We start from the raw sequence: 22,250 nt of genomic DNA, 5'->3' as shown, positions 1-22,250 counted from the left end.
TTCCTTTAAAGTACCACTGTAAGGTATTGTTAATAAATTACAGTACCTATTTTGAAAGAAATTTCTGATGTTTTTCCTTGCTTTTGAAAGTGTCTGAATAATTCACTGTTGGTTTTTTGACACAACACCTTTTTCCTTACGGGGATCCCCTGTTCTGGTCTCGTGCCCTGCCGGGGCGGAATTATTACCGGTGGAGCGCCCTGAGGAGTCGCGTGGGATTTGTACCAACACAACGAAACACGTGTCGGCTGGTTGTGGAACCATTAAACATTCCGAAAATTTATCAACGATTGCTTCATACTTCTGATTACTTTTGTTGTCTTGGACATTGTATTTACATGTTTATATAATTTCTACACTACTGTATAGTATACTACTGGTGTGTGCATAGGCATTTGAGTGGTTAAAGGGTTTTTCCACTCGCCAGTTGCACCACACACTAGAGTTTCGCTGTTACATTCTTGCGTACAGGCAGAGCGCCCCTTCTATACTCTGTGCCTTCCAAACCCTGTTCTTGTAACTTTGTCAAAGCCTCACCAGTGCTGAGGAAATGGCATAAGCGTTTGCTTCCTACTACCCGGCCCTATAAGCCTACCACCCTTGATCCGCACCGAAGTGGGCTAGCCCGCTTCTCCATTATAGGGCCCTGACCAAGCTCACTTCGCCTCGAGTCTGCCGTCTTGACGGACGAGGTGGAGACGTCTATATGGGACATAAACATGGTCAGACACCTTGATGGGTTCCCTGTGAAATATTATTGAAGCATCGGTTCCGTACTTAAGCCGCACTTGGCAGATTGGAACTCTGAGTCCGAGCAGCGGGGCTCCTTTCCTCCAGATTTGGACATGACCACCCTAGTGAACTCCCCAAAAAAGGGAAAGCGGCCTACAGATGTACCTCCCATCAGCCTGTTTCACTGATTAATGTGGAGCTTAAGATTTTCGCAAATGCTTTGGTGCGGGTGCTGCCTCACCTTATTTATGCCATTCAATGTGGCTTTATGCCCCACTGAGGTATCCGTCATTGCATTCGCCAAATTCTTTTTTAAATTAAAAAATATATTTTTTTATTTATAACTTGTTGGCAATTATACACACATTAGATGCAGGGTAGCTTGAATGGCAGGGCAGTTACAGCAGAGACACAACTGAAACTCGATATCATAAAAGGAAGCATCACCAGGGACACACAAGATCCACTTGTGTCCCATTTCTCATCTCCCCCCCCCCCCACATCACCCCACCCAATTAAACATTACATTTTTGCCTTCAAAGAACCTCCAGGGAGAGCAACAAAAACAATCGTATCACAATTGGGTTCGTGTTGGGGGGTGTGTTATATGGGAAAGGCCTCTCAGCAAGACTCTCTAGGTTCAAGGCGAAGGCTCCATTTGGCGAAGGTAACTGATAAAAGGCTCCCAGATGTCCCAGGGGCGAAACCTCTGGGGCAATAGGTCCCAAAAGTTGGATAATTGTTCATAGCAATAGATAGTGTATTAGACCTTTGTCCAATAAGCGGCAATAGTGGGGCACTGCCAGGGAAGGTGGATAAATTCTGCTGAAGGGGAATTACAGCGTGGGTAGTGAGAGTGTGGGGACATACCCATTCGGTGTATTAGCACTAGGGTCCCGTAAATGCGATGTAAGAATTTGAAGTGGATACGCCGTAATCTACAGTTAGGGGACAGCAATTCAAGTTGAACGCAGCACAATGGCCATTACGCATTGGTGAGGGGTAGGGCGAGGTTCCTTCCCCAAGCCTCCCGAGCTGATGTGATTCCTGCGGGTGCAGTGTGCTGCATGTGATTGTATAACAATGTGATTAGTTTGCGGGGTGAAGAAGTTGTGTATATGTAGCCTAATGCTGTGAGTGCCTTCAGAGGAGCTGGGACCGTGTCGAACAGCGCTCGGCATGTCACCAGCAGTTGGTAGTATAGAAAGGTTTCTAGAAGTGTGCTAAAGGCGGCGGACTGGGTCGGGGGAGAGGAATTGGTCATCGGGGAAAAGTTCTGCAAAGGTGTAAATGTTCAGCTTGTTAGTACAAATGAAGGCGCCCCCGTCGTGCAAGGGGGTGCAGCATGGGATTCTTCGTCACCGGGATCCATGGGCAATAAAGGTGTTGGCTTGCATTCGGCAAATTAACATTGCTCTTGCCCACCATCATGAGATTACTGACATCACTGTGCTGTTACTGGTTGATTTCTAGAAGACATTTGACACAGTGGACTGGGTCTATCTAGACCTGGTTTTGCATCGCATGGGCTTCGACCCAAAATACCATGGGCAAATCCACCTCCTCTTTAAGAAACCCTCCGCCGAGTTCCTTGTCAATGGATCTCTCTCTGCACCCTTTCTAGTCCGCAGAGGTACTGGACAGGGGTACCCCAGATCTGCCTCTCTGTTTGCTCTAGCCATAAAACCCCTAGCTACGATTTTTCGGTGTGGTGCTCAGGTGTGGTGATGGCAATGGGGGAGGGCATGGAAGATACAATAGCCTTATTCGCAGACAATGTGCTCCTCTTCCTGACCCAATCGCAACTGTAGGGCCCTCCAGTACTGCATATTCTAGGCGTGTTTGAGTAGATCTCTGGCTTCCATGTGGACTGGCGAAAATCTCTTTTAGTCCTGCTGAAGGCCAAGTGATAGTGAGTTGGTGGAGTACTATCCCGGTCCAGCACCAAAGTTTCAAGTACTTAGAGTTTCATATATTGTGCATACAAGACTAGGCTCAGACCCTTAATCTTGCTCCTCTGCTCGGCGACACAAAATGGGAGCTGCAGTAATGATCCAGTCTCACACTAAATGCATTAGGTAGAGTGACCCTGTTCAAAATGTTGTTGCTCCCAAAGGAACTCTACCTCCTACAGAATTATCAATTCCTCATCCCTGCCTCTTGGTGCACACAGCTTAATGTTCTCATCCGCTCCTTCATTTGGCAGGGGAGACCCCAAGCATCACCTGGACTAAGTGCTGCAGTTCAGCATTTGATGGGGGATTAAGGCTGGCTTATATTAGCTCTATTACTGAGCATCATATCTTTTGGTCAACAATGACTGAATGGTGGTGGCTGGAGGGGACCTCACCTGTAGAGCGGAACTGTTCCCATTGGGTCTGGACAGGGTCCTGGGATATTTGTATGGCAGCCCCATTCCCACCACCATGCTAGAACCCACTAAAGTAGTGCTATTCTGAGGGCATGCAACGCTCTGCTTCCTGGATTAGGATCGTAAACACACACAGAAGACTCCTCTGTGGAGCAGACGCTGGCTATGTCATGCAGTCTAACTTGAGGGGCTTGGTCAGTGGGATAAGATTACATTACGTCTCTAGGCGATGTGTGGAGCGGTGCTCACTTGAGGTCCATTGCTGATGTTCAGGTCCTCTTCCAGCTTCGCTACACACAACTTCACAAATACCTGCAGATCCTTCATGCACTGACCTCTCACTGTGCCTGGGCATTTTGCCATTCTGGGAGTGCATAGCCAGAGCAAATTCACAGGTGTTGGGGAGACACATTGAGCTCACTCCCACGCTGGTACTTCTGGGCATCCTGGTGGACATAAGTGGAAGTAGGGGTGACCGGATGTTGGTTAGTGTTGCCTCAGCCTTGACCAAGCACAATATAATGCGGAAATGGAGTTCCTCGGTCCCGCCCACGATTGTGGACGATGGATTTGTGCTTCAAAGTGGCAGAGACCATGCACAGAGCACGGGGATGTCTACAGAAGCATGCCACAGTCTGGGGCAAATAGTGGGACTACTGTGGACTGGGAGGTTTTACAGCACTGGAGAACTGATACAGGTTCTTGTACAGCTTCTGTTGGATTGGGGTTGGGGTGGTGGGTGGCGAGCGAGGTGAAGAAGATCGTGTGCACGGGTGTGTTAAAAATAAAATTTGGTTTATAAAAGAAACAAATATTGTTGTAGTTATGGAGCTGTGTTGTTCTTACGGTGGAAGAGTGTTCTTAAGAACAAATTACTCATAAATGAAGTTAAAATATGTCAGCCGAGAAAGGTTATTTCTTTATGACCTTGCATTCAGGAGGATCTCTCACTAAAAGCCTCAAAGGAGCACGATTTTATTAGAAGACCGAAGAATCAATGATAACTGGCATAGGTATGCTTGTAGACCTTATGTAACCTGTGTAATATACATGAAATGCCTTATCTGCCTATGATTATTAGATGCTTCTCAGTTCACTAGAGATGGTAAGTCAGCATTTTCAAGATATTAAAGTTGGGGAGCTCAAGCTACAAGAACCTATCTCTTCCATCAAAAAATGTGTCTCAAGCTAGTCCATTCTTAAATCCCAGCTTAGTTGACATAGCTTCATTTTGTTTATCACAGTTGCTCACAATTCACGTTTCTCACAACTTCTCTTAATTCACACAGGAATATATTGTAAACCGGAATAAAAAGATTGAGAAACGACGTCAGGAGATCATTGAAAAGGAGGGTGTAAAACAAAAAACAGACCCTTTCAAAGGTGGGTGACACTGACGTCTGCATTTATCCACTCATTGGTAATAACCTTGTGGATTGTTTGCTTAAGTTTGAACATTTTCAACAGGGTTTGCAGTAACATGTGCATCTTAATTGGTTCGTAATTGGTTCTAATGGCTTTAAGTGTTTAGTCGCATATGGTTGATCTATGTGTAGCTGCAAGCTTTTTCTTTGAAAAATGGGGATACTCAAGATTGAACTGTGGCTAATTTGATGAAATATACACACCCATGTAGTCCATGTTGTGTTAAGAGTTGCTTGGTTTGGCTTGATTTTGGTTACCTGGGATGTAGCCTTTCTGTTTAGCCTGTGAATATCATGTTTGGGGCTAATATTGCTCCTGTCTTTTTTTGCTAGGTAAGGTATGTTTGCCTTTTACACTTATACTAGTTGATTGTTGTTTATCTGCATTTTTTATTGCACTCACAAATGTAAGTATTACATTCCACCATTTCCTTTCTTTCTACTAGTGAGGTAAAAGATATGTATACACAAATGTGTATTGTATGTTTCTGTAATTAAATAGGATTTTGTTTACTTTTATTAGTTAATTGGTTGAAACAAGGTTGTATAGGTGTAAAACATTCCACTAGAAAGAGACATGTGATCATCACAAACTTTTTAGTGCTGTGAGGAACATTGGCATGAGAGTGGCTGCTGCCCGCCCACCACCATTTACTTTTGTCAGCACTGGGGACTTAGTAAAGTGAACAAATATTTGTGCACCTTTTTGTAAGGACTGCCGTTTGAACTGTCTCTTTTAAGGTGGAAATTAAAAACATGTGTACCTAGTTGCTGACATGCCTCAACGGTCTGCTTCCTGTGAATAACTGAATCACTTTGCACCAAAACCTTAACTAGAATAAAAACTTGTTGGTCATATTTTTGGGAATGCAGACAAAGTTGTAAAATAGGCATTATATTTAAATCACCTGTTTTCGCCTTTTATTTTATTTCATTTCATTTTATGAATCGCTCTTGGGGTCAACTGAATCAAATTAAGTTTAAGAACTGGTTCGCTTGAGGTTCCGCCTAATATCACAAAATGTATTATATGGGCGCTCATGTAAAATATTTTTAAAGCTCTCGAGAACTCAATGAAACAGTTCTTAAATCTATTTCCACTTCTGGGAATAATCCATGGCACAACTACTTGATCACTGCTGCAGAAAATGTAAATGTGGCCACAGAAAATTGGGGCAAAGATTCGATCTACACAGTGCAATTAAATTCTCCATAAAAAAGCAACTTCACCAACTGTCAAAGGCATCCGACATCAACGCTTCATTGGCGAAAGGGGTCATACGATTCACTTGCAATAGCTCACATAACTCTTAACACTCAACCCTTCTTGCATCAATCATCGGGAACACGCTGCCTAAAACACATGTTATGGGCTCATTTAGTTCCTTCTCTGATAAAAGAAATCCACATTGGCTGGAAATCTCTTACCAGCATTGTACGTTGAGGGCTATGTAACTATAAAAAAAAGAGTCACTGATGCATCTGATATGCCGGGTGTCGCCCAAAGCCGGCTTTTAAAGCCCATCTGTTTACGTCACAGGAAGCGCTGAATCTCCTGTACTACTCCTATCGAATCTCGCAGAATTTGGCAAATGCATGCATCAGATGCGGTCTCTGTTAAACTACACGAGACAGATACACCCCTCTTATCGTAGCACATACCTGTAACGGTCCCATGGAACACAATTAAAAGGCCACAAACTGCTTTAGGTTGAGCGCATCTGTATGCACACATGTGGGGGGACGGGGGGGGGGGGTGTATTGGCTGGATAAGGCACCTGCACTTTAGATCAAGAGTGGCATGCTGGAAGTACTAACATGTTCCTAAATGAAATGCATTTGTGTTTCTCGTTTTTATTGTTAACTAAGATAAATGTACTTCTTTTAACTGCACAGTTGTAATATTGTTTTGAATGAGACGGTATTCCTTTATTAATGTAATGATTTTAAGTAATCATACAATAAATGATTCATTCATTCAAAGTTTAACAACCGACTCCTTTCTGATAGCTTCCTCCTTTGGAACAATAACTGAAGGTCTATTAAGATGTCTTCATTAATATTCATAAACAATGAATAACCCCACCCCAGTGCGAGATCTTGGAAAAATCACTTACAACAAAAGATATTGAAAAAATGCCTATATACTGGCAACTTCTGATGGATTCTCTAGGGTCACATTCTCCTCAACAGGATCTTAAATACTAGTCCTAAGCACTGAATTGCCCCCCCCCCCCCTTGTGCAGAATCCCAACACTTTTTTTTTTTTTTTTTTTTTTTTTTTTTTTACAAAACACATAGAGATGCTTTACATTTTGAAAAAACACGTATTTGAAGAGCCTTTGAAAAGGTTATAGGTTATAATGGTCAACTTTCACATATTTCAATTTTTTTTAAAATGCAAATAGTCAATTGAAAAGCCTAATAGCAGAAAGCTTTTTTAAAAGTTAGGAGAGGGAAAACGGTCAGTGTAGCCTAAAGGCTGACGTCAGAATGGCTGGGAAAATTGTTGCCGATTCTTTAAGGAATATCACACTGCCAATATCGCATCTTGCCTTTTAGGAGGCAGTTGAGTCCGTTTGTGTTTTTTACCTCGGCTGAGAGGGGCCTGGAGTACTGAGCTCGACTTTTCAAAGTTTTTTTTCTCAGAAACCTTTCCAAACTTGTAAAAATCAAATTCGCACAACATCTTTAGCAGAAGCAGCACGTGCACATAAGAGTGGTGGGGCTGGTTTGAGGGAGGCGGGGGGGATTCAACAGACAACCACAAGGGAAAATTAAATAAATAACTCATTTTCCCTTGTCGTCATCTGTTGAAAATCCCCCGCCCCACCTCCGCCAACCTGGCCCCACCTCCGCCAACCTGACCCCACCACCCCATGGCTCTTACCTGCATGGGCCGCTGCTAATCTTTAGAGACGGAGAGTACATTTTCTAACAGAAAAAGTATGTTTTTTCACAAATGCAAACATGTTTTTTATTTGTTGGAGAAAAAAGCTCAAACAGCCCCTCTTGCAAATTGTGCTTAAAGATGTCCAGGAGGGCTTGGAAAGACAGAGAAAAGATCACATTGCAAGGGCTGCAGGAAGATCAGGCAGACATGAAGAGGCAGTGTCTGCAAGATCAGAGACGTGCAGGTGGTACTCCCTCCGCCACAGCTCTTTCATCCATTAAAATGCTCACCATCTAGGTCTGCCTCGATGTTGAGAAATGATATGTTGGAGTCTGTGAAGTTGAAAACTGTGTTGTTGGATACCTCACCAAGCAGATGCTTCCAGCCGTCTCTGGAATTTGTCTGTAAGTTGAAGATGAGAGTACCAAGCATTCCGGACTCAGACTGCTCAACGACTTACCAGCCAGAGCAGCCTCACCAGTCTTAACTAAAATCTACGTCAGCTCAACGATCTCCATAACCAAAGCAGAAATTCTCTCCGGTTCTGTCCCCTGCTGGACCAGTTCTACCCTTTTCTCTGGTAGCTCATTCACCTCACCTGTCATGCTTGTGGTGGTGCCTTAATCTGCACTGCCTCATTTAGCTTTGCCGCCCACATCTACTGATTCAACTTTATCACCTATCAGGAGTGCTAGCACTTCAAGAACAATATCTAGAACTCCAAGGAGGCATTCTAGGAGTTCTCACCATAGGTGGCATCATCAATGAAGGACATCAATGCATCACTCTTCATCTCATCAGTGCTTATCAGTGAAGATCTACACAACGGTCTAGTTCTTCTTGTTGCTCACAATATCCTCATTACTCATTCACTTTGAATCCTTATTTTTCATTAGGGAGTAGTACTTCTCAACTCTCTCGGATTTTTCGCCAAGGATAATTTCTCTCATAGATGATATCCCAAAATTCAAAGAAGCATTGGTGAGAGGTCCTGCAAAACTTAACATAACCTATTCCAACAACCCAGCGAAAGACTTTAGTCATCCTTAATGCTCTGCACTGCTCTTCTTCTGTATGCCATTTGTTTACCCTCTGTTTATCTCCAGCCAAAGCAAAGTCTGCTCCAGCACGCTGGCATAATAAATAAAAGCCACCTGAAAAAGACCCTTTCTTCCCGTGTGCAGAATCCACCACCTGATTTCATAATTTTGTCTGTTGCAAGGAAGTATGTCTACTCCAAAATAGAAAGGGGATAGTCCTTAAGTAATGTGAATCATGATACATTAGAAACGATGAAAAGGAAAAGGACAATGAGTGAGTTGATCATCAGTTATTTAATTGATTTATTTTATAATCATACAATTACATTCTTGTTATAAGAATCGTACACAAAAAAGCCTAAAAAACTAGACAAACCACAACAATATTCTTGCATGTCAAGCAATGTGATAAAAATGTACCGTTTTGATCTGTCTAATTTATCATGATTGATGACAACACACACGGTATCTTTTTTGTTTTTTATATTTGCTGCAAGGGAGTATCATTCCACTTCTACCCCTTCAACTGTGCCTCCCAAAAAGGAGTCTTGCTCCTAGATACAAAACCGGCTACAAGGTTGAGGGTGGGAAGATTTCACTTGGAAATGTGGACACTCATCAGGGGTGCCCACTTTCCCCTCTTTAATTCGCATTGGTGATAGAGCCGTCAGCTATTTTGGCATGCTGGAAACTACACGGCTGGGGCATATGAGTGGGTTAGGTACAACATATCATTTCCCTTAAGGCTAATGCTGCATTATTTTACCTTTCCCCCATTAGGGTCGCCTTACCACGGCTTTTTACAACTGCTAGAGTTCAGAAATATCTCTGGCCTACGTCTAAATTGTAACACGTCCTTAATATTCCCATTGCCTCTCTGGTAGGCACGCCGGTGGATCATTTACCAGTTTAGAGTCTGCATTGGGAATTAAAACAGTTTCTCTATTTGGGAATGGAAGTTGCACACTCTAGAACTCAGCAGCTCTGCTTAAATGTGGAGAGGGTCCTGGAGTCCTTGCAGACCACAGTAACTTTCTGGAACACCCTGCCCCTTTCCCTAAGTGGCCGGATGGCTATTGCAAAAATGGTCCTGCTTCCGCGATGTGTCTATATACTGCAGAACTCACTCTGTCCCATACCACGCACAATATATTTAAGCAACTTGACTCCCATTTAACCACACTCCTTTGGGCGGGTCGCCAAAGCATGGTGGCTTTGACAACTTTAACAAACGCTATGAAGATGGGGGATTAGAGAATCCATGTCTATTTTTATATTTCTACGCTGCACACCTTTAACATGCAGCCAAATGGCTTCGCCCAGGCAAAAATTGGGAAAGAATGGCTACTGTCGGGCAGCAGGCAGATTACCGGATTTGTTGATGGAAGGTGCTGGGACATCGGCAGACCCCCCCTTATCCAGTATTATGGGTATCTTTCATAGATTCAAATGCCTGAATCATTCCCCGTCGTCGGGGTGGGAGTCCCCGGTATATAATAACAGTAATGTCATATAGACATATACATACTAATAGGTCAGAGGCCTCACATTAGTAACCTATCCAAGTCCTTTTGTAAAAAGGACCAAACTTTGGCCAGGAGCCAATCAGCTACTACCACCCTCTAGAACCTTCCTGGAAGGAGCCCTAGTCCCTCAGATTTTCTACCGCACGTCGTGCTAAGGGAGTCTCCACTGAGCTCTGCTAAGCTATCTGGTATTTTTTGGATTTATTCCATACTTTGCACTTCAATATTACTCTTGTGGAGGAGTGCTAGAGAAAGCTATGTCTACCACTCCTAAAAAAGGGCTCTTTAGACCTTGTGCCTCGTGTAGTAAGCTGAGACTACATGTAGATGACAAACATGAAGACTGCCTCTAATGTCTCTACCCTGAACATTCTGCCAAGGATTGTAAGGTCTGCCGCACTTTCTCTGTCAAGACTTTAAAAGACAGAGAGGGTCACCTGCTTCTGTGGCTTCAGAGACTAAAGGACAAGGATCAAACAGTCTCCTCAGGTGAGAGCGAGTGTTCCTTCAGGAGCTCACACTCCTCTGCCAAAAGGCCAAGACAGACTTCTCCAGGTCCGTCTGATGTGCCAGCCCAAAAGAAGACGCCAAAGTCTTCAGAGGGTCGTCCAAAAGCCATGGCAGTTAAGACTTCTCTTCAGGAAGCCACCTACAAGAAGCCTGTGCTGGTGTCTTCTGCCTTGCCTGTGACAGCGTCGACAGTTACCATCTCTACGACGACAGCATCAACCTTCACCACCTTGTCTACGACTACGACGGGTAGGTCTATTACCTCAATAATTCCTGTCAAAAAAGCGTCGACGACTCCTCCGTCGACGATAGTTTCCGCGTCGACGATGTCGAAACCTTCGTCATCGACGAAGGTCCCGTCGGCGACGACCTCGTCGATGATGTCATCGTCGACGAAACCATCGACGAAACCATCGACATCGACACCAGCTTGTCGACGACGAAGCCGTCGACGAAGCCATCGACGACAGCTCCAGCATCGACACCGCCGTCGACGAAGAAACCATCGTCGACGACGCTACCGTCGTCGACAAAGTCGACAGAGAGGTCTGCTGTGGCTGACAGCATCCCACCGCTGATGACCACCCCGTCGACGGGCCCGTTGACGAAAGAATCTCCTAAGCTGAAGTGTATCTATACACACTTCAAGATGTCATCACGTATGCTGACGCCAGAGACTACGTCTCCTAGCAAGGTCCAGCCACTGCTACCGGTCCACTTACTGGAGACTGAGGATTCTGATGATGGTGCCTTGTTCCACACTGCAACAAGTCCTTCACAGCTCAATGTAAAGGTCCAAGAGATTTCGGACTATGAAGACCTTGGTCAGGCAGAAGTGCCATGCCAGGAGGAATATCAACCGCCTCCTCCTTCACAGCCTATGGTGTGCCTCCCGGCCTAAATAGTCACTGACCTCCAATTCCTCATAGCGGACTACAAACAGCGGTTTCTGCCTACTCCGCCTCCTTCGGTGATGCCTCCAAATCTTGTGACACCAGCTCCTCCACCTCGCCCTAGACCACCACCGCTGGTTATTCGTCAGGATCCTGTGACTTTGCCTCCTCTACCATCCTCTGAGGAGGAGGAGGAGGAAGCAGTAGGAGAAGATTAAGAAGGTCAACAGGAGGAGGGAGAAATACAGAATGACGAGTGGGATGAATATGTCATTGAACGTCCGGCTTCCCCAGAACAGACTCAGGCGGATTCACCCCCAGAAGATATCGGGGGGTTTCATAATATTGTAGAGAGAGCAGCAACAAGGTTCAAAATAGAGATGACCATGCAACCTCAGGATTGCTTCCTATATGACTTTAAAGAGCCATTCAAGAAGACGGTTTGGTCAAACCTTATTATCGATTACATCTGGGACCAGGGGGTAAAAATAATGAAAAATCCCTCATCTTTACAACCAGTGCCGATCAGGCTTGATAAGAAGTATAAGGCCCTGGACAAATCTCCGGCATGCCTTACAGGCCATACCAAACCGGACTCTGTTATCACCCAGACCGCGCAGCGGAAATCCAACAACCCATCTGCTGCGCTGACTGCGCCTCCGGATAAGGAAGGCCGTAAGCTGGATAACATCGGGAAGAGATTCTCGTTGATGTCGGCCCTTACGGTCAGGGCGGCAGACTCGCTAGCGCTTTTAGGGCGTTACAATCGCCAGATGTGGGCGGATGTTGCCCCATATCTAGGCACACTGCCAGAGGAGCAGAAAGAAGAGGTAAAGAAGATCCTCCTTGAGGGAGAGCGGTCCGCCTCAGAAATGATTGACGTGGCAATGGATATCGCCTCAACAGGATTTCGGCAGCTGGCGGGGGCAGCGGTCCTTAGGCGCCAGGGATGGCTGAAGGCTACATCCTTCCGGCCGGAGGTACAGTCCAAGGTACTGGACATGCCGTTTGACGGAGAGCTGCTCTTTGGGGAGCATATTGATGAAATGCTACAGGGTATCAAGAAAGATACGGAGACCGCAAGAGCCTTGGGTACCCTCCAGTACAAAAATACTTCCTTTCGGGGCTCCAGAGGAAGAGGCCAGCAGACAAGAGGTGGCTATCAGGGATACAAATCCTCTTACGGCTCGTCCCAGCAATACAAGCCTCAATACCAACAGAGGCAGCAACAAGGCCAGTCCTCGTACAATAAGTCTTCCTTTCGAGGGAGAGGAGGAAAGAAAGATTCCGCCAGAAGACAATGACTTCTTTCTCCAACGGGCCTCCACTTCTTCTCCACATTACGTAGTTGGAGGGAAAATTTCCAACTTCCTCCACAATTGGCAAAAAATAACGACGGATCGTTGGGTTCTCCAGCTGGTTCAGTTTGGCCATACTTTGGAGTTCGTGGAAACTCCTCCTTCGAACCCCCCAGGTCCCATGCAGCACAAGAATCTGCATCTCCTTCAAGTGGAACTCTCACTAATGCTCCAGAAAAGAGCCGTAGAAAGAGTTCCCAGAGGTCAGAGGGGGAAAGGATTCTATTCCCGGTCGTTCTTCCTAATACGGAAAAAGGAGAAGAAATGGAGACCTATATTGGATCTAAGGAACCTCAACAGATACCTCAAGAAACAATCGTTCCGTATGGTATCCATTCAGGAGGTGTTACAGCTTCTCAATTCCAAGGATTTCATGGTGTCCTTAGACCTCCAGGACGCCTATTTTCACATACTCATCCACAAAAGTCACCGGCAATACCTAAGGTTTGTAGTGGCGGGCAGACACTACCAATTCAGAGTGTTGCCATTTGGCCTGAAGTCGGCGCCACGCATTTTTACAAAATGCCTGTCTCCAGTGGCAGCGTACCTTCGCCAGCACCATCACCAGGTATTCCCTTACTTGGACGATTGGCTCATCAAGTCTCCTACTCTAGAAGGCGTACGTACATCTTCCAACGCCTGTCTTCAGCTCTTCGAAAGCCTGGGGCTTACGCTCAACCAGAAAAAGTCAGTATTGCAGCCCTCTCAATGCCTCACTTTCCTGGGAGCAACTCTAGGCATGCATCAGGAGAAGGCCTTCCCCTCAGAAGAGCGTCAGGTCAAACTGAGGTCTCTGGCAGCCCACATTCAGGTCAAAAAGACCATCAAGGTGCGACTCTTCAAGTCATTGCTAGGAATGATGTCCTCCAATATCCTCCTAATACCACACTGCCGCCTCCGTATGCGTCCCTTACAGGAGGCGTTATCCTCTCAGTGGAGCCAGTGTATGGGATCCTTCGACGATCTTATCAGGATCACTCCGTCCATGGTGAAGGCCCTGCACTGGTGGCTTCAAACAAAAAACCTAAACCAGGGCCTTCCATTCCTACTTCCAATCTCCCCACACGTGATAACAACGAATGCATCATTGGAAGGATGGGGTGCGTTCCTGCAGGAACTTCAAATTCACGGTCAGTGGTCGCTGGCAGAAAAACAACTCCACATCAACCTGCTAGAGCTGAGGGCAGTATACCTGGCACTTCGAGCTTTCCTGCCCCGGATCAGGAACTCCCGAGTGCTTGTGAGGACGGACAACACCACCACAATGCACTATTTAAACAAGCAAGGGGGAACTCAATCCATGACATTATCTCAAGAATCACAGCGAGGGGGGAGGAGCCAAGCCGGAGACTGAGATGGCCGCCTCGGCACTCGGCTCCGCCGACCTTGTTGCTTTGTGTACCGATCCTGCATACTATCCTGTCCCCGAGCCGCATTCCTATGGAGGGGAAGTGTGGCGGTGCTCGGTGATGTGCTCCCGACCTCTCCATCGGCCGTAGATCCGGAGATATGCTCACGTCTCCTATCCGGCCCTCCGCAGCGGCTGATCCGGGGTTTTGCGTACGGGGAACGGCCAGCCCCCGCTATCCTGCTGGTGATTCCCTGTGACGGGGAGGAGTTGGCTGCCCGGAGTGATCCGCCCGACACGTGTGCCTCTTGCTGCGATCTCCGGTCCATCTCGTGGGTTGCGGGCCGGTGGTGCGCTGAGGAACCGGGGGATTATATTTCCTTTGGGACTTTTTTGTCTGTGTATGGCTCGGCCGTTCCCTGCATTTCTCCCGAGGTACGTCTGAGCGCCATCTTGTTCACCGAGGGGTCGGTGTTTTGAGACTTGAGGGCACTGGTGTGTGATTGATACCCTGACACCGCTGAGGCTGCCTTTGTGTCCTTTTCTGTGCACATTATGAAGTTTGCCACCTTCGCATCTGTGATTCACCTTTGCTCTGGTGGGGGGCGAGAGGATGCCCGATCAGATGTGTGGGTCAGTGACGCCCCGACTAAAATGGCGGAACCTGCTGTAGAGCCTATGGAGGAGGTGAGCGCCGTGGACTGTGCTCCTGGGATGTCGCCAGGGGTTCGGGATGTTCTGATTGCCCTCGGTGCCCTTCGTGGCGCCATGATCTGCAATGCTCGCGATCTGAGACGCAAATTGGAGGCCATTACTCCCGTACCCGGGCACGTCTTGCTCGACTATCCGCGCTCGGGGCGTTATGCCACACCCTGAATCGGAGCGGTCTGCCGAGCTCTCACCGGTGGATGTGGCGGCTTTAGAGGGCCAGTCTCCCGCGATGACAACGGAACTATCGGCTCTCGCTTGGTATTGGGGACTGGTACTGTTCGAGGAGCTTTCATTTGACGCCCTTCACAGAACACTGTTGCTGACGGCGGATGTCAGAAAACAACCCACTGGCATCTCCTTGTCGCCCACATTCCTCATCTTGGTGGCTGGTTGGATGTACTCAACTGGTGTGACCGAGCGCACGGGACAGGGCTGAGTCTGCTTCATTGATTGATGGTGTTGGTTTACCTGGTGATAACGAGGGACACGATTTGTTTTGCTTGCCACTGCTCTCGCTTCGGTGTTGACTTTGTGGTTCTGGGCTCCGTGGATGGATGATTGGATGCTTCCATACTGATTTTTCTCCTCCTCCGCTTTCTTTTTCCCTTTTTTATTAACTTTTCTTCTATATTTCGGGTTTAGGGACTGGGCGACAGGCACGCTGCTAAAGGGGGGTAGGCCGTAGCCATCTACAGTTGTGCAGGGTGGGGGGTAGAGGGAGGGGTTTTTCTTTTTATTCCTAATTTGTTTCTATGGCCTTTTTCTTCGCTTTTCTGGTATTTCTTTTCCTTTCTTCTTTTTCTGGGTTTGGGGTCAGCCGGCTGGGTTATTCCCGAGTTTTCACTGAATTTTCGTAAGCTGTGTCCTAGCAGTTGCTGCATTATTGGTGTAACTGGGTTGGCGCTTGATTGATGTGTGTAGCAATTGTATGCATATATATCCTATGTCTCTGCTGCGTTACCCAGGTCTTCCTGGTGGTCGCCTTCATTCTGCAGGACTTATTGTTTGGCTTGCCTATGATATGACCGTTACTTACGGCTCGGCACCTGATTCCCACCTCCTTCTCGCTATATAGGAGCTTTTTCCGTTCCTGATGTTATCCTGAGTTAAACGTAAAATTAAACCTCACTTATCCGACAATATGATCGATGTATGCCGTGATGCTATGTCTTTAAGTTGCTGCCGTGCCCCTGGGATGTTCGGCTAAATAGCGGTGTACAATTTTGCGTAAATAAAGGTTTTTTTAAAAAAAAAAAAAAAAAAAAAGAATCACAGCGAATTTGGAAGTGGCTACTCCAACACAACATTTCGCTGAGAGCGGAGTATGTCCCAGGAGCAGACAACACCCTGGCGGACTCACTGAGCAGGCAACGCTCCATTTGTCACGAGTGGGAGCTCGACCAACATGCTCTCAACGCAGTGTTCTCCCAATGGGGCAGAACTCAACTGGATTTATTTGCGACGAAGATCAACGCAAAATGCCAACATTATGCAAGTTGGCATCCCCAGAAAGGGTCTCTCGGGGATGCATTTTCGATGGCATGGTGCAACGTCTTCGCTTACGCTTTTCCTCCATTTCCCCTGATCCCCAGGGTCATCCGGAAACTGAAAGCGGAGCGTTGCACCCTGATCCTGGTAGCCCCAGCGTAGCCGCGCCAACACTGGTTTACAGAACTACACATTCTGTCGCTGGAGCCTCCGATTCCATTCAGGCCTTACCTGCATCTCCTCACTATGAACCAGGGGCAAGTCCAACATCCAGATCCGACATCTCTCAGATTATCGGCTTGGCTCCTGAGTTCAGAGAGTTCCAGGACTTAGATATTCCTCAGGACTGCAGAGTCGTCTTAGCCCGGGCCCGGGCGGACAGTACCAACAAAACGTATTCCCTTAAGTGGAAGAGATTCTGTTTGTGGTGTAAAGCTAACAAACTGCACCCATTCTCGTCATCTCCGGCACAACTGCTGCCTTACCTGCTTCACCTGGCCAACTCTGGATTGGCCCATGCCTCAATCAAAGTCCACCTGGCAGCCATATCTCGGTTCAGGCGCTCTTCGTCTGGAATTTCCCTATGGTCCAATAGACTGGTCAAGCAGTTTCTGAAAGGCTTATTCAGGACTTATCCTCCAATAATACCTTTACCACCTACATGGCAACTCAATGTGGTCTTGGCTCAGTTGATAAAACTCCCCTTTGAGCCAATGCATAAAGCAGATCTCAAATACTTGTCATGGAAAACAGCTCTTTTGCTGGGTCTCACGTCCGCAAGGAGAGTAAGTGAACTGCAGGCTTTCTCTATTCAAGACCCGTTCCTTCAGTTCAAACAGGACAGGGTCATTCTACGGACTAACCCCAAATTCATACCAAAGGTTCCGTCTGCTTTTCATCTAAACAAACCTATTGTCCTGAGATCTTTCTTCCCGAATCCATCTTCAGCAGCGGAGAGATCTCTACATTCCTTAGATCTAAAAAGATGTCTAAAATTCTACATTCATAGAACGGAACAATTTCGCAAGTCCAAACAATCGTTTATTGCCTTCAGCAGGCCCAGGAAGGGCCTACCACTGTCAAAGCAGAGCATTTCAAGATGGATCTCTGCGGCCATTGCCTTCTGCCATCAGCAGGCGGGACATCCTCTGCCCTCCAAAGTTCGGGCTCATTCCACTAGAGCGGTTTCCACCTCCATGGCGCTCTTTTCTGGGGTGCCCATTGTCGACATTTGCAGAGCGGCGACATGGAAGACACCACATACGTTCACCAAGCACTACTGCTTGGATTCTGAACTTATGAAGGATGCAGCAGTGGGTCAGGCGGTGCTCCGTCATCTATTTCATTAGAGGTGAGCATTCTTTCTTTCATCCCACCTTTCCTATTACCTAATTGCACATTTCTTATCCTGCTTCTGTTTGCAGTTTATTGCGTTGCACTATTGATAAGTTATTATCAAGTGTCTTACATGATATATTATGCGAAATGTGCTGCCTATTGCTTGCTACTCTGATTCAGGCATGTGAATCTATGAAAGATACCCATAGTACTGGATAAGAAATGCGTAACTTACCTGTAACTGCAGTTATCCAGCATTGGTATCTTTCATAGATTCACATGCAACCCACCCGCCTCCCCTGGAAGGGCTCACCTTAGTTCTCTCAGTAGGTACTACTTAGCACTGTGCTTACGAAAATCTGAGGGACTAGGGCTCCTTCCAGGAAGGTTCTAGAGGGTGGTAGTAGCTGATTGGCTCCTGGCCAAAGTTTGGTCCTTTTTACAAAAGGACTTGGATAGGTTACTAATGTGAGGCCTCTGGCCTATTAGTATGTATATATCTATATGACATTACTGTTATTATATACCGGGGACTCCCACCCCGACGACGGGGAATGATTCAGGCATGTGAATCTATGAAAGATACCAGTACTAGATAACTGAAGTTACAGGTAAGTAACGCATTTCATATATAGTACGACAAACAGCTTTTATCTGGCAGTGTTTTAGAGACTGTCCTAAAGCGGGCGCCGTTCCACAGGGAACTTGACATATGGATATTGAAAACGATTAGGCAGTTATTGGATAATGTCCTTTCAGGCTTGGCAGGAGGGCGAATGCGCACTTTTGGGTGATTTGTACCCAGGAGAAACCTTTGTTACTTATGAAGAGGCACATCTAGATTTTACACTCTGCCCTGTCCACTTCTTGCAACTTGCCAGCTTGGCTGGTTTGGCCAGGAATACCTGGTCCTCATATCCTATGGCCCCCCCATTCCCATACGAACACTTGAGATTTTACTGAATTATGGCACAGGATGTCACTTGATATCCTTACTATACAGAGCCATGTTGGCAGAGGCTGCTGGGGCTCTTCCCCGGGCGCGTCTGGTGTGGGATCTGGACCTCGATACACCTCTATCTGACAGGGATTGGATGCGGGTTAATGAACTAACTGATACTGTTTCCAGTAATGCCCATTTTTAGTTGGTACATAACAACTTCGTCTACAGGACTTATTCACACCCAGGGTTTTTCACCGTTTTTATATACCTGATGGCTGTCCCCGATGTGTTGTGGATGATGCTGACTTTTTGCATATAGCTTGTCGTTCCCGGCTGGGCACTGAGGTTCAATCGAAGAGTCAGGTCTTGAGATCATTCCTGAATTGGGTCAGCGACAGGGATAGCTTGTGGGTAGGCAGGGTATTCCAGGTTCTGGCAGTAAGGTAGGAAAAGGATCTTCCTCCGGACCTGGTCTTACGGATCCGAAGGACGTTGGCAAGGGCTAGTTGGGTTGAGCAAAGGTGTATGGTGGGTTCGTGGAAAGAGGCAGTGGTTCAGGTATGCTGGTCCGGCGCCGTGGAGGGCTTTGTAGTCATGTGTGAGGAGCTGGAATGTAACTCTTTTGTTGACTGAGAGCCAATGGAGTTCTCGCAGGTGTTAGGAGATGTGGTGGATGTCAAGGATCAGTCTGGCTGTAGCGATCTGAAAGTTCTGTAGTTTACTGAGGAGTTTCAGGGCAACGCCTGTGTAAAACGCGTTGCCATAGTCAATTCTACTGCTGATGACTGTGTTGGCGACTGTCTTTTCTGACCTTAGTGGCAATCCATCTGAGGGTCTTTCGACCGCAGTAGAAAAACGTGTGGAAGCATGAGGAGACAGTGTTGATCTGGCGGTTCATACTGAGGGAGGAGTCCAGTATGATGCTGAGGTTTAGTGCATGGTCCGTGGGTGGGTGTTGGGGTGGTTCCTAACGCGGCAGGCCACCAGGAGTCTTCCCAAATGGAGGTGTTGGTCCCCAGGATGAGGACTTCGGTCTTGTCCAAATTGAGCCTGAGGCAGCTGTCTCTCATTCAGCTGAGTATGGCCTTCATCCCATGTGGAGGAATTGATGGATGGAAGCTCCCCACAATAGGACATGCAAATGGAGAGGTGGGGTACGGGTTTAGTGGTGTGAGACCTGATGTCCTATTGAGGCACCTATTGTAACTGGTGCATTCCTCAATGTATTTATATAAAACTCTGTATGGTATTTGTGTGCATCTTTCCCACCATATACACCAGAACTTGCTTCCTGTTTTTTATTTGTATTGTACTATAAAATGAAAAAATAAAGTTTAAAAAAAAGTGTGAAGTGTGCTTCTGCTAAACAGTCTGTGTATATAAATAGTGACTCATCCAGCATGCAAAAGTGGTTGGTACACATTCTGACACCGAGTGAAAGGCTCCAGAATCCCATAAAAACAGTACACTCTATTGTGCCAACGTTTTGACCATATTCATACAGTTTAAACTGGGTCATCATCAGGACGCTGGATTAGAAAACACCTGCCCAATTTATAGAATGGAGGTGGAAATATTTCTGAGGGGTACTGACACATAGGCTGGCATAGGAGTGGCAGGGAATTATTCCCAATGTATGTTGTCTGGTCCCCAGTCAGAACATGTGTGTAAGAATTTAAAATTGTGGTCCCGAACCGTTCCTTATGCAGTTGATAGCCCTCTGGGATTAGGTTTTGTCGACAGAAGTAAAATAAGATAAAGGCAACTTCTTAAACAAAGTTGCCTGAAAGCGCTGTACTGGATTCTCTGAATGTAGAAACCTCAATAGAGGGCATTGATTAATCAGACCATTGAGAGTGAATGTAGCTCATTAAAATGCTTGAGGAATGAATCCTTCAACTACCACACCGATCGCTTGTCTGCGGAGTCAATTGTTTCGTGTGATTAATTCAAAGCGCTCCTGTCCACACGTCTGGCTCTTGGGTCCCAAAAACCTAACAAGGCATCTGCATGTTGAACTTTCCAAGATCTCTTTCTCGGAGAGGCGCTCTGCCTCGAGTGTCCTCGGGACTCCTGTATACCTTTCCACCAATACCACTCCTGCCCTGAGTTCTGAAGAGGACCAGTAGTAACCATTCTAGTAGATCCAGCCTGTGTACAAACAAGTTGGTATCTAGAACTACTGGGCTTGGTCAGACTGTCCCTCTGGGAAAACCTACTGTTGCAGCAAGAGGGCAGGGTTCCCCCACCCGGCCCTTCTCAATCTCTGCATTGATGCTTGGAGATTGAGCAATGACAGCTGAACACCTTCGAACTTCCGGAGGTGGATGAAGTCACCTTGGCAGCCAGACGTTTCTCAACTGTGTACGCCTGTCGTTGAGACATATTTGTGGTTTTATGTGACACATGCCAGATTTACCTTTTTTCATTCCAAGTTATCTGACGTTCTGTTTGTTTTGTTTCTTGTCCGCAAGACTTTGCTTTTGGCACAGTTAAAGGTTATATTTTAGCACTCTTGACCTTCTTACAGTTGCCAATCAGCCCTCATTGTTGAAACCACCAGTTGTGAGGCGATTTTTTAAAAGGGCTACAATATGTTTCCTCCTCTCTTTGTAATGCCCCAAAGGGTCCTTAATCTGGTACTCACTTATTTAATGTACACCCTTTTGGGCGCCTTACTATTAAGACAGTGTTCCTCATCGCCATCACCTTGGTATGAGCTAGCTTCAGACTGATTGTGGCAATCCAACATACACTACTGTCTTCCCAGACAAACTGGTTCTGCGGACACAAGCATATTTTCTACCAAAAGTTGTGACGCCCTTCCACGTTGGTCAAACTACAATCCTGCTCTGTTCATTGTTCCTCCTCACGCCTCTAAGGAGGCAAAAAATAGCAAGTAATTGCAGAAGAGAACCATCTCCCGCTAGATAATACTCTGCATTAATATCTGATACACATTGGCCAAAAAGCAGACACCAGAAGGACTGCATGCTCTTTCTACTAGGGCCAAAGCTGCTATCACTGCTTTACCACAATGAGTCCCTGTCCTAGAAATCTGCCAGGCAGCTACTTGGACATCCCTGCATACATTCTGGAAGCACTATTGTCTAGACAGTCAGGTTCGCTGAGAAAGGCATGTTCGAGGCATTTGTGCTGTAGATACACATGCTTGGCATTCTCGTGCCATGTAGTGTTGGGTCCAATGTTTGCAAGTTGTTTTTCTTTGAAAAAGTATTTGCAGTCACAAGGTAAGGTGACTCCTCCATTCATTGATAGTGCACATGGGCATCAACTCCATTGTTGGTTTCTTTTTTTCTCCCATCGGGTTCGGACGTGTATTGCTCCGCTCCGATTCGAAAGTCAATCGGGTTCCCTTTGGTTTGCAATTCACTCCACCCTCATCGGTATTGTTTTTGATCACGTTACCATCTGCTGTGTGTTGAAGAACTTTGGAAAACTTTTGTTATCTATAAAGAGTCTGACCGTGGCCTTCGGGTCTAGATCTTCTCCGGTTTCCACTCGAAGATCCGGCATCCAGTCTTATGCCTATGGAACGGACGCCATTCCAATTCTGCCCTAGGTTCCATTCTAAATAGCAGTGCACAGATCTTCATAAGGTCTGTTACCTTTGTCTCTCCCCAGAGCATAAAGAGGATGACTGCAACTTGTGTA

General features: G+C 46.4%; 1 protein-coding gene across 2 annotated transcripts in view; it reads left to right on the top strand.

The window, feature by feature from the left end:
- AKAP8 (A-kinase anchoring protein 8) overlaps positions 1-22,250 on the top strand; it is a 925,614-nt gene that overhangs the window by 720,259 nt on the left and 183,105 nt on the right. For both annotated transcript variants that reach the window (XM_078681924.1, XM_078681933.1), the window contains exon 11: positions 4,393-4,486. In XM_078681924.1, coding sequence (XP_078538050.1) covers positions 4,393-4,486 — 94 coding nt within the window. The remainder of the gene's footprint in view (positions 1-4,392; positions 4,487-22,250) is intronic.

The sequence above is a fragment of the Lissotriton helveticus genome, chromosome 1_1 (assembly GCF_964261635.1).
Source record: "Lissotriton helveticus chromosome 1_1, aLisHel1.1, whole genome shotgun sequence".
NCBI classification, from domain to species: Eukaryota; Metazoa; Chordata; class Amphibia; order Caudata; family Salamandridae; genus Lissotriton; species Lissotriton helveticus.
Note: the sequence above shows the minus strand (reverse complement) of the source record. Positions and strands in the feature narration are given on the sequence as shown.